At 38.0% G+C, this 11812-nt stretch overlaps 2 protein-coding genes across 2 annotated transcripts; one reads left to right on the top strand and one right to left on the bottom strand.

Moving 5' to 3' along the window:
• Positions 1-1464: 1464 nt before the first annotated feature.
• Positions 1465-6888, bottom strand: Sirt6 (sirtuin 6). The gene is made up of 7 exons (XM_078189681.1): positions 6187-6888; positions 5852-5979; positions 5072-5190; positions 4876-4999; positions 4635-4808; positions 4067-4190; positions 1465-3932 (listed from the first exon to the last, which is right to left on the bottom strand). Exons 1-7 carry the CDS (start codon positions 6250-6252, stop codon positions 3435-3437), a joined length of 1233 nt encoding a protein of 410 aa, XP_078045807.1. The 5' UTR covers positions 6253-6888; the 3' UTR covers positions 1465-3434.
• Positions 6889-7603: 715 nt separating this feature from the next.
• Positions 7604-9967, top strand: Elp3 (elongator complex protein 3). The gene is made up of 9 exons (XM_078188545.1): positions 7604-7749; positions 7818-8059; positions 8135-8338; positions 8399-8652; positions 8727-8916; positions 8988-9205; positions 9277-9537; positions 9595-9776; positions 9855-9967. Exons 1-9 carry the CDS (start codon positions 7731-7733, stop codon positions 9938-9940), a joined length of 1656 nt encoding a protein of 551 aa, XP_078044671.1. The 5' UTR covers positions 7604-7730; the 3' UTR covers positions 9941-9967.
• Positions 9968-11812: the final 1845 nt, after the last annotated feature.

Below are 11812 nucleotides of genomic sequence, written 5' to 3'. Positions count from 1 at the left end.
GTTAAAAGACAGAATTTTCGACAAAAATTAGGTATGGTATGAGAAATAAAAATTGTAGAAAGTTCTTTAATGGTCTTAAAAGATAGACGTGAGTTATCCAAATGTAGTAGCATACAATTTATTAATTATTTTTAGACCTAAATTCATAATTATTTTTATTCCTAAATTCATAATTATTTTTAGTCCTAAATTCATAATTATTTTTAGTCCTAAATTCATAATTATTTTTAGTCCTAAATTTATAATTATTTTTAATAATAAATTCATGTCAAAGTTTAAAAAAGTTTCTCAACAATTGTTTTGTATTTTTTCGAAAAGTTCTTTATCTAACACGAAAATTACCTAGGGATTCTATAAACATTTGTGAGGAAAAAATCTGTTCAGCAAGTGTCAAAACGATTTACACTTCGAGTAAGCAACGTATGCACGACGTTCTGCCACCATGTGCTCCACTGCTCGCTTCAATCTTGCCGAATCGAGAGAAGTTTGATTAGAACTTTTTAACATTTTCTATTGGCATGCAGTACCCCTCATTTTTGTCGAAAATACAATTTGATGTCCAAATTTTTGTTTTGAAAATGAAGCTTTACAAGGATCTTATAGTGGTTATAGGAAATCAAAGATAAGTTAAAGACGACAAATTTTTATAATATAACAAACAACAAATTCGAAACAATTCGAATCTCAGAAGATTTTGTATCGTTTCTGAAATCTGCTAACTTGAAACTGAAAATAATTGAGCTTTATCCAAAAACTGATTAATATTTCCTTACTTCTTATATAACATATATGTTTCCATAAAAATATAATAATTTGAAAAGATCTGAAATATCGTTATACGTGAATACTTAGATTTTGTATTTCGTTTGCCGCACTGTGCGACGGTGTGTAATTTTTCGCTGATAAATATTCGAAAAATCGATCGTTTAGCGGGAATGTACTGAATTGACTCCGAAGAAATAGAAAACGCTATTTCAAACCTTATTAGACGTCGATACACCGCGACGCGTTGGCGAGATATGCGTAAAAAACGTATTAAGTATATAAACGATAAAGATCTATTTATTAAATAGGCGAATACGTTTGAATCTTTGGAGTGACGTTTTTTCCTGATTCGAGTTAAGAAAATTTAAACTATGAAATAATTATTGTAGCACATGTGTACATGATTATGTTGTATCCTTGTTTAAACTTTACTTATGAATAAGAATATACGATATCAAAGACATTAAACGTTGTTCGATCCATTCGTACATGATTAACCGATCCCACTATCCTTAAACATAAATTGTATACGTATGACAAAAATTAGTACATATTCAAAATAATAGTATAACTTATGTTAATGAATCAAAGAAAGATTCTGCAGTCTAATTGACCACACCTTACTTTAATCTAAACGATTGACGTTCATGCGCAGATTAAATTAATAGGCGGGTATAGATAACATAGTCGCAGATCCCGTTTCCATAATTTTATTTCCCGTCGAATACTATAATATTTCACTAATAGTAACGTCCAGTAAATAATGTCAATTAAAGTAATAAATTATTAAGAGCAACCAAGCGCGCATCGCTATGTACATATAAATATTACACGTTTCACTAATCTGCGTTCTACCGTAAAACACGCTATCGACTGAATAGCGTCGAATGCCGATATAAGAAAGACTCGCTTATATATCTTTTTCTTCTTATTCAAATTTCTTTTTTTTGTAAATCATTTGCACTTCCTTTCCCGAGTTGCTCACGAGGGCATGTATCGTGGCTTACAAAAGTATTCCAACACCTTTCAAAATCCAAAGTTCTGTTTAAAATTGGACGAAATGACTTCAATTGTTTAGAAATGTTTAAGAAATAAGTTTACTAGACAATGCCTAAAGAAGTATTTTTTTTTTTTGTAAATTGCAATTACTTGGAATGACAACACTAATAAAAGAACTCATGTATTTGAACTATTTTATCTGACCCTATAATTTTTATTTTAAATCATTTGGTCCAATTTAAAAAAAAAACATTATTCCATTCTAATCAGTGTCCGAACACTTTCGCGAACCACTGTTCATCATCACAATGAGTGAACATCAACGTATCTATTGCTTGGTTCGACGTTCGTTCTGGAGAAGAGATCTGTATCGCAATCGCGATTGTACAAACATGTGCGTTTAACGAGAAAGAGACACTTAACTATCAAATGACCAAACAACATCGACGCTCGTACGGAGCTTTCTATTAAAAAGATCTCAATCTTAAACGTTCCAAGCTAGCAACGAGTATCTCAGTTAAAACATCATTATAGAACTTCCTTAATCGCTCCATCAATCATCGAACAACCTCCGGAAGTATTGGTCACAGTTTCAGAAAACACGAACAGTGTATATATATCATATATCTATATTTATATGTTAATTAAACGCACTTAAACGTAATATGTAATACGTGTACTTCTAGGTAACGATAGACAATATACTGGCCCAAACTCCATTCTGAAATTATTTTAAATACTTTTAAGATTCAAAATACATAACAATAGTTTGTCAATCTGTTTTGGCTCACAGCCTGCTTCTCAAGCATTGTTTAGTACCGCATTCAACAAAACTATCATAAGAGTTTTCAGGTAAAAAATTAAAGTTTAATCTCAACATTTCTCAGATGTATTCAGCACCATGTGGTGCAGAAACCCTCCGATTACATCGCTACCTGTAAGTACACATCTCTCTTGAGAGATCTACGCAGGATCCCTATCAACGTGTTACAAACGATCCTAAATAAATCATCTTAAGTACATAACATTAGACAATGTACTACGACAATGGAAAGAACCCATGATGTGCATGCATCTATCCTTAGGTCGGAAGTATGATACAACGTTAGTCGCTGAAACATTGACCTTCGGGGCATGAACTACGCTTGTACACACGCTCGAGTAATGGGGCAAGCGGACAAAACATGAAGCGATCACGAAATTACTACTACACATATGTACACGTATTGCGCAGCGTTCTCTGGCCTCTGACGATAAAAGCGATTTACCGAACTTCTGTTACAATTCTCCGTGACCTTTTTCCCCGCTAGTTGCGGTATCATTTCCTGTATAAACAAATCAGTAGCACTTTAGGCATTCTTCACATGCAGATAACATCCATTCTATATGCACTCATGGATAAGTTGAACGTGGACTGAAAACTAAGGGGGTTATTCCGTTTCGGAGCTCGAAAACTCGATCATTCGTCAGACTTCTAACAGAGGAGCCGCTCCGATCGCAGCTTTCTTGAAATCTACAACCCTTTTCGTTGAATCCTTCAAATTTTTGTGATCTGATTTAACAGGAAAAGGCTTGTCGAATTTTTAGTTTGTCGTCAAGCCTCCGAAACAAAAGGACCCCTCAACAAGAATATTAGGTCGTTAAGATCACCATATGTTGAAATCTTCATGCTACAGTATATCTGACACTTGTAAGCCGGGATCAGGCTGGCTGACACTCTCTGTTGAAAACTCCTCGAACGGTTCCAATTGATCCTTGATGTCCTGCTCGCTCTTCACGGGGATACTGCTCATGTCGCCGACCACCGGGTCGTTGCATTCTATCTTCGGTGTGTTCAATGATTCCGGATCTTCCGTTTTTATATCCTGGTCCATCATAAAGGCCGGCTTCTTCGTCTTCACGTCTCGTTTGGCATCCGTCCGTTCTCTCTCGTACATGAACGTCTTCCGTTTCCTTTTCATAGGCTTGCACACTTTCTTATAAAGAACATTCATTTCTTTTACCCTGCTGGTCGGTATTGTCCAGTCCATCTCTTTGGACGTTGTGTCGGAGTTTCGTGTTGGATCCGTTGTGCTATCATATTCTGAGATTTCCAGGCCCAATTTCTTCATTACGTTGACCATGATGTCATCAGCGTTACCATTAATTATCAAGTCCGCTTTCTTGTCCTAAAATCAAGAACACCGCTTTCATTCCGCATCGTCGATCTTTCGAGTAATCATCGTTACATACGAACAACTTTAAATTGTTAATCTATCGGTTAGTGGACTCAGGAGAGTATGGTTAATTTTTGTTATCTTACATGTTTCGTGGGTTGTAGATTACATATAACCAGCCGGCCTCCATACTTTTTGGTGTATAGAGGTAGATTACCACTGGGGATAATTTGTAACGTTGTTCCAAGACATATACTCAAGTCAGCCACACTGTAATTGTATGTTTTTCAAGTTAGTCTTTCTCTAACCGGTGCGTCCGGTACCGTGTAAATAAAATATAATTGTCAACTGAAACCTGAGACACCGAGATAGGATTTTCTGATCAACGAAAGCTTTCCAAAATATTTTTTCGCATACTTGCGTAGATGCATCGAAATTTTAAACATCTAACATGCACTTCAACAACCGTGAAACGTTTAGGCGCTCTTCTTTTCATCTGTTCGCAGAAAAATATCAAATTTTTAGTGAAGTAATAAAGAACCAGTCACGTTTTCACATGACTACCCGTTTCACTTGCGAATACGATTTTAGGTAATTTTCTTCTTAAAAAAATTTATACAATGCCTCCAGATTTCCACCTTCAGTGTTTACATAACATGGAACATAATATGCAAATATGTTAACATTTTCATTAGCATAAAAATGTTGGATTACCTAGAGTGCAGATCAGACAGTGTCAGATCACTGTCTGGCAAGTTGTGTTCCCAATCGAGGATGGTGTCATGCATACGGCCACGGCACGGACGACCACCTATCTGCTCAGACCTACAAACTGTGTCTAATGACTTCTTGCCCACGCTTTTCGTTGCAAAGTTCCGAATGAATTGCCTAGAAAGTATGCTATGTTATTTCTTCTTCTAAATGCTGTCTGTAATTTAAAAGGCAAGATATTAACCTGCCACATTTGTCGCACTGTTCTGTAAACATGTTTCCATGCAATTCTGCAAGATGTTGTCTTTGCAGTCCTGACCGCAGATGCAAGCCATCAATATTCTGACTTATGATGAACTTTACTTTTTCTACAACAGAATTATGTCGCATGGATTTTAATATTCTAGTTACATAGTTGTATTTGGGATCATTATACTCACTGGCTTCCACCAATTTTTTTAATGCCATGTGTGCCTTGGTAGGTATTGCTTCATCGAAGGATGTGTTCATTGTAGGTTTTAAACCTTTCTGTTCTAATGTCCATACTCCATTTGTACCTCTAAAATACCAAACAATCGACCATGCAATTGTAATTACATATTTCAATTCAACAAGTATCTAAGCTATCATATCAACTTTTGAGCAAAAATCAACGTAATATCATGATCCCTCCAGCAATCTATTATTTTTAAAAATTAACATTACAATTGGAACTTTGTAGAATCTGAAATGTATTTAAATTTTGCAATTGCAGTTTCAGTTTCAGTTTTAACGGTTAAATTAATTTGATTTCGTGAGATATTTTCAGACGACGCTTCAACAGTAAACTCATTAAAAATAATACGAGTAATAATTAAAAGTTGAATATTTTAAATTTTATTTCGCCTGCTTTTAATCTAGAAAAAAAGGAGGGAAAAGCATTTCCGCCTCGTATCCGGCGTCCAGTCATGAGTGTGCCTGTTAAATTTATCATCGTTCCGGGACGGATGATCGTCACCAAAGCTGCGCACAACAATGGTGGACACCACGACCGAAACGGATTCCGGGTTGTTTCTTCGCGGCTCCCGTTCCCGCTTGATTAATTTAAAAGAATTGACCGGTGGCGCTTTCGGGCGCACAACAGATCCGGAATGATGGGCCATCGGGGCTGCGACGGGAGGGGATGGAAATACATAGAAGTAGGGTGGGGATTCGAGCGAAAAATTACAAATGATAATCACCGAAAATCCGGAATGCCCGCAGCAGTGCTGATGCCGGCGCCGGTGTGAACAACGACGTGACGCGCCGCTTGTATCCAATCGGCGAGTAGACCGCATTTCAGTCGTAACGCCTCAACGCTGTCGTATCGCTGAAAACAACGAACGATGGTGGGAATTAAAACAAGAGAAAAAAAAACAGCGATCCGAGGAAAGCGGTGGGAGCGAGAGAAACAGGACGAGGACGGGCGACAGAGACAGGCAGACACGAAACAACAAAGGGTCAAAGTTGAAAGGGTCGCGCGGATGACCGATAGACTCCCGCCAAACGAGCCCCAGTAACAATGGAGATTTTTTACCTCTTCGAGACCCAGCACTCCTTTGTTTTCGTAGTGCGATAGCCCGTCTGCGTAGCTGCATGACATTTTGCTCCGGTGTTCACGGCACTGACGATTATTCGACCCGAAATCCTGAAAGCCCGTGGACGCTTACAATGGTTCTCGATCCGGTTTTTTTTTCCTCTAGCAGTAACCAGCAGTAACCAGCATCCCGACGCCGATATCAGCCAGCTCTCATGTGCCTGTACTCGCGCGCGCGACACGTAAACAATTTGTAAGTTAATGACCGCGTGCTGTTATGTTTATACGCTACGAATGACGATAAGTGATAGGAAACTCGAGATCCACCGAGAACGCATTCTCTGTTTTATAGACTGCACTGCATGCAATGAAATGGCACTTGAACAGAAAGAAGATAATAAACGTGCGACGCATGCGCAATGTGCGAACCCGGAACTGGCGGCTATAGCGTTGCAGACGCTTGAGTTTCTCGCGTATATTCAATTCATGCCACGGCCAGTCAGCGCCACCCACAGTCGCCCTTGTCGACTAAATTCATGGGGCGCCATATTCGAACAGTCGACTTCTCCCCTCCTCCGCGGCACCCTTCTTATTGTTGACGAATTGTCGTGTAAAGCGCGCGCTTTCGTCATAGCTTCTTTCATCTTTCTGTCGATTACCGACTGTGTGAAACGGATGTGTGGGTACACGAGATATTCATTCTGACGTTAGCAACAGTTTTCCCGAATATCGCAAAAATGTAAAGAGAGCATCTGTTATATTTATAAGAAGAAAAAGATATTCAGAATGATGATTTTTCGTAATATATTTCCAACTGACTGAAAACAGAGGTGGCTGCCTTGAATTAATATTTGTTAACAGGCGTAGGTCAATATATCTTGCACAAAGCACATAATTTCATGTGTTGTAATTTAAAAAAAAAAACGACAAATTCCACACACGTAAGTGCGTTCTGTCGAGCAAAGGATATGCAGGCAAAAATACAAATAGAAGAGAACACCTTAAAATTGTCAGCCTCCTTCAACTGCTAGAAACGACCAGGATAAAAGGACCTTCAGGAGATGACAGGAGTCCTAAAATCTCAAATTCTAATTCTGGCAGTTTTAAAAGAATATTTGCGGGTCCATAAAGCCGTCTTGTAGACTATGATGAATTTCTAATGGATCCGGGACAAAATTTATAACACAGTTGTATAGAAAAAAATTATTTTGGAATTAGCCTACTCTTACAACCCTAATCTGAGCTGTAGTGTTAGATCTATTCTTATTTTTGCCCATGCTCTAATTTCAAATTCACGTTGAAAACGAACCAACTAAAGGTAAGTCGAGAAGAATAATTTTATAATTTACTTACCAACTGATGATGTTTGAATGGTTGCAGCATCAACCGTTAGATGACTAGACGTATTCCACGAATGGAAGCGTGCACAGTGTCACCCGACTTAACCTGAACTCTTATATTTTTTTAAATAAAAACAGAGTTTTCGGGTGTTAATTGTTCATTAAAGTTTTATCACTTGTAGAATAGTTTCGCAATTTACAATAATGGTTCGGGAGAAAAGAGGTAAATATTTTCTTTTTGGTAATATTTGACGAAAATTTTTCATTCACATGGAACAATATTATTTTCAGAGTTTGAAAAGAGTAAGGAGGAACGAATGATGATGACAATTGGAGAGATTATACAGGAATTGTTAAAGGCGCACGAAGCGAATCGGGATGTAGATTTAAATAAATTGAAAACAAGAATATCTTCCAAGAATGGTTTGGATTCTTCACCTAGATTGGTTGACATTATTGCAGCTGTACCTGTGGATGCAAGAAACATATTATTGCCAAAGTTGAAAGCTAAGCCTATTAGAACTGCTAGTGGAGTTAGTACTACAATATCTGATAATTCATGTACCAGTTTATTGCAAAAGATACATTGAGTCTTTTGATTTATGCAGATTGCTGTTGTGGCTGTAATGTGCAAACCACACAGATGTCCTCACATTAATATGACAGGAAACATATGCGTGTATTGTCCCGGTGGTCCTGATTCTGATTTTGAGTACTCAACACAGTCATACACTGGTTATGAGCCCACATCTATGAGGGCCATTCGAGCAAGGTATAATCCATTCCTGCAAACAAGGCATCGTATTGAACAGGTGAATGTGAAACTTCACAAACCACTTCTTCACCAGTGCTAATACCATATTGTGTTACAGCTAAAACAATTAGGACACAGTGTAGATAAAATTGAATTTATTGTTATGGGGGGAACATTTATGTCTCTGCCAGAGGATTATAGAGATTATTTTATACGGAATTTGCATGATGCACTATCTGGGCATGTTAGCAGTAATGTTGAAGAAGCAGTAAAATATTCTGAAAGGAGTCGAACAAAGTGCATTGGTATTACCATAGAAACTCGTCCCGACTATTGCCTTAAGAAACATCTTTCGGACATGTTAAATTATGGGTATCCATGCTTTAGAGATATATTATAAAAAGACATAGTTTGCAGAACGTATTTATAAGATATTATTGTTACAGGTGTACCCGTTTAGAAATTGGTGTCCAATCCGTGTACGAAGATGTGGCACGTGATACTAATAGAGGCCACACAGTACGAGCAGTATGTGAGAGTTTCCAGATGTCAAAAGATGCTGGCTTCAAAGTGGTAGCGCACATGATGCCAGATTTACCGAACGTAGATAGCGAAAGAGACATTAACCAATTTATTGTGAGTCACACTCTTGTATAATTTCGAATCTTTTTACCTCGGGATTTTTTTAAAGGTTCCTCTGTTTTCAGGAATTTTTTGCGAATCCAGCGTTCAGGGCAGATGGTCTAAAAATTTATCCAACGTTGGTCATTCGTGGTACAGGTTTGTACGAGCTTTGGAAAACTGGAAGGTACAAAAGCTATCCGCCTAGTGTTTTGATAGATCTTATAGCTCGTATATTAGCCCTCATTCCGCCTTGGACTCGTGTCTATCGCGTACAAAGAGATATACCAATGCCTTTAGTCAGGTATGAATATATATAATTCAATATCGACATTTTATTTGAATGGTTGTTTAACATAGTTATTTAACATATAGTTCAGGTGTAGAACACGGAAATTTGCGTGAACTGGCACTGGCAAGAATGAAGGACTTGGGAACTGATTGCCGTGACGTAAGAACTCGAGAAGTAGGTATACAGGAGATTCACCATAAAGTACAACCCTATGAAGTAGAACTTATCCGTCGCGATTATGTTGCCAATGGTGGCTGGGAAACCTTCTTATCGTACGAAGATCCTACACAAGATATCTTAGTCGGTTTGCTGAGATTAAGGAAATGCTCTAACGAAACCTTTAGGTAATTATTAGTTTAAACTTTCATTTAATGACACTACTGACTATTCATATTTTACAGACCAGAACTTAAAGACAAATGTTCTATTGTAAGAGAACTCCATGTATATGGTAGTGTAGTTCCCGTAAATGCTCGGGACCCTACGAAGTTCCAACATCAAGGTTTCGGTATGCTTTTAATGGAGGAAGCTGAGCGTATTGCGAAGGACGAACATCAATCTCAAAAAATCGCTGTCATATCAGGTATAAAAATGAAATTTTATGCTCTAGTTTATATTTACGTTCGATCAATTATTCTAAGTATACCAAATTTTTACTTAGGCGTTGGAACGCGAAACTATTACAGAAAAATGGGCTACGAACTCGATGGCCCGTACATGTCCAAAATGTTAATAGATTGCAAATAAACTGTGATTTACACTTGTACAATGGAATCCCACGTAATCATTTAATCCTCCTAAACGTTAAAAGAACATGTACAGTGGTTGTAAACTCGAAGTAACTTCTACATTTAAAACTTTTACATTCTGTATTAGAATTAATAGAAAAAAGAAATATTGAAATATAGTAGTTTGTGAATTTTTTATTCAGATATCAGTAACAATGTAAAAGTTATTTTGAGTCTATAATTATTCAAATCACTTTAGGGTAGTGTAATTGATTATCATGGGTTGACTAATTGTTGTGCCTTTGTTTTGTTATCGGACGTAATTAACTTCATACTTATAGAATAAGACATTATATTTTATATTAAAGGACAAAAATATTTGATATGTTATCCGATAAATATAAAGTTAATCATGACTGAAAACAAACGAAAGACAACAATTGATCAGCTCGCAATAATCGGCATCACTACCCATGTTCCTTTGGATCTTTATTTCTATAAATATATCATAAATTGTGTATTTAGTTAATCTTGGTTCTCGGAAAGAAAGAAAGGACACAAATTTATTGGACAGTAAAAGCGTACAGTGCGAAGCGAAATTCTTCTTTTATTAGCGTAATATCAAGTAGTTTTTTGAAATCAAAACAAAAGAGTACCGATAAGAGGCGCGATTCATCGAAGATAGACGATTCAATCCCTCGATTGGACAATAATGGGATCACCATGGGATCCCCCACTTTTTCTTGCGCCACCTGCTGTCACGAGCCGGAGAGAGTAAACAAAAGCGAGTCGCATTCGTGACACCGCTGTCGATCAGTGAACGTTGTTGCACGCGCTTGAACGGTTCTTTCGCGTTTGTGATGTGTGTTGTTTCAAATACGTCTCGGTCACGGACGCGCGATTCGGCAGGAACGAATTACCGCGTGTGCGCTGCGCCGTCTGACATTTCTGCGACCGGGACGAAGATGTCGAGGAGCAAGGAACGGGTCGGTGAACGCTAGAGGACATTTTGGACGAAATCAAGGCGGCTCCTTGACAAACAAACACGCGAGACAAAGAGTGTCCTGGCGCCAAATTCTGTCAAGGTAAGCGCATTATTTCCCATCGGCGAGTACCGATTTCTATATTTAGGTTAGGTCCCTTCGCTGCGATTCCCATTGCACTCGAAATTCTATCCCTTGCGATATATCTCGCTCCTCGAGAAGGAAGCATTTCGACCGGTGATTTCGAAATTCCCTTCTGTTGATATTGCTGGAACGACACGTTCAATTGTCAAGTTAACATTCGGTTGGGAAACCCGTTGTTTTCGGCGGTTGCACAGTGTATGATTTTCGAGCGTACGCAGCGCACAACGCTGCTGCGTTATGTAAACAAAAAGAGAAACTCCACCGACATTTACGATCGCGATGCACGTAATCCTGCGCCGTAACTGGTTCCGACATGTTCCTTGCGATTCCCTGATTTATCGAGGTGCTTTGACCTTGCGCAAGTATTTGAACTTAAAAGCACTTGGTGAGAAACAATAGTCGATGACAACGCAGTTAGAGTCAACAATTTTGTACAAGGACGATAAATTGTGAGTGTTCGTTACTTGGAATAACTTATGAATAAAATTTTTGCCATCGTGCTGACTTGTGTCGACGCAGGCACGATTATGTTTCGACAAAATTGTTTCGCCAGCGAAATCCCAGACCCGATATAATTGTCTTGTTTTGCTGCTCTGTCAGCTAGGATGATCAAGTATACGCATGAAGTCATCGAAATCCGACGCGGTACCGATATGATAATTACAGATTGGCAAGTCGTTATTTATACAGAAATCATGGAACAGTTTTTCTCAGGTAATCGATATCTTCGATCATTAATTCTCGCCTCTCATTTGTCAAGCGAT

The sequence above is a fragment of the Augochlora pura genome, chromosome 8 (assembly GCF_028453695.1).
Source record: "Augochlora pura isolate Apur16 chromosome 8, APUR_v2.2.1, whole genome shotgun sequence".
Taxonomy (NCBI): Eukaryota; Metazoa; Arthropoda; class Insecta; order Hymenoptera; family Halictidae; genus Augochlora; species Augochlora pura.
This window is presented reverse-complemented; position numbering and strand designations above follow the sequence as displayed.

Excerpts from the sequence above, each read along its gene's own strand:
- Sirt6 (XM_078189681.1), bottom strand. The coding sequence starts at position 6,252 with ATGTCATGCAGCTACGCAGACGGGCTATCGCACTACGAAAACAAAGGA. Across the intron at positions 4,191-4,634 it reads CTGTCTGATCTGCACTCTAG|TGTGGCTGACTTGAGTATAT; the intron begins GTAATCCAACAT and ends ATACAATTACAG. Across the intron at positions 3,933-4,066 it reads ATCTACAACCCACGAAACAT|GACAAGAAAGCGGACTTGAT; the intron begins GTAAGATAACAA and ends TCTTGATTTTAG.
- Elp3 (XM_078188545.1), top strand. Across the intron at positions 8,917-8,987 it reads GAGACATTAACCAATTTATT|GAATTTTTTGCGAATCCAGC; the intron begins GTGAGTCACACT and ends CTCTGTTTTCAG. Across the intron at positions 9,777-9,854 it reads AAAAATCGCTGTCATATCAG|GCGTTGGAACGCGAAACTAT; the intron begins GTATAAAAATGA and ends ATTTTTACTTAG.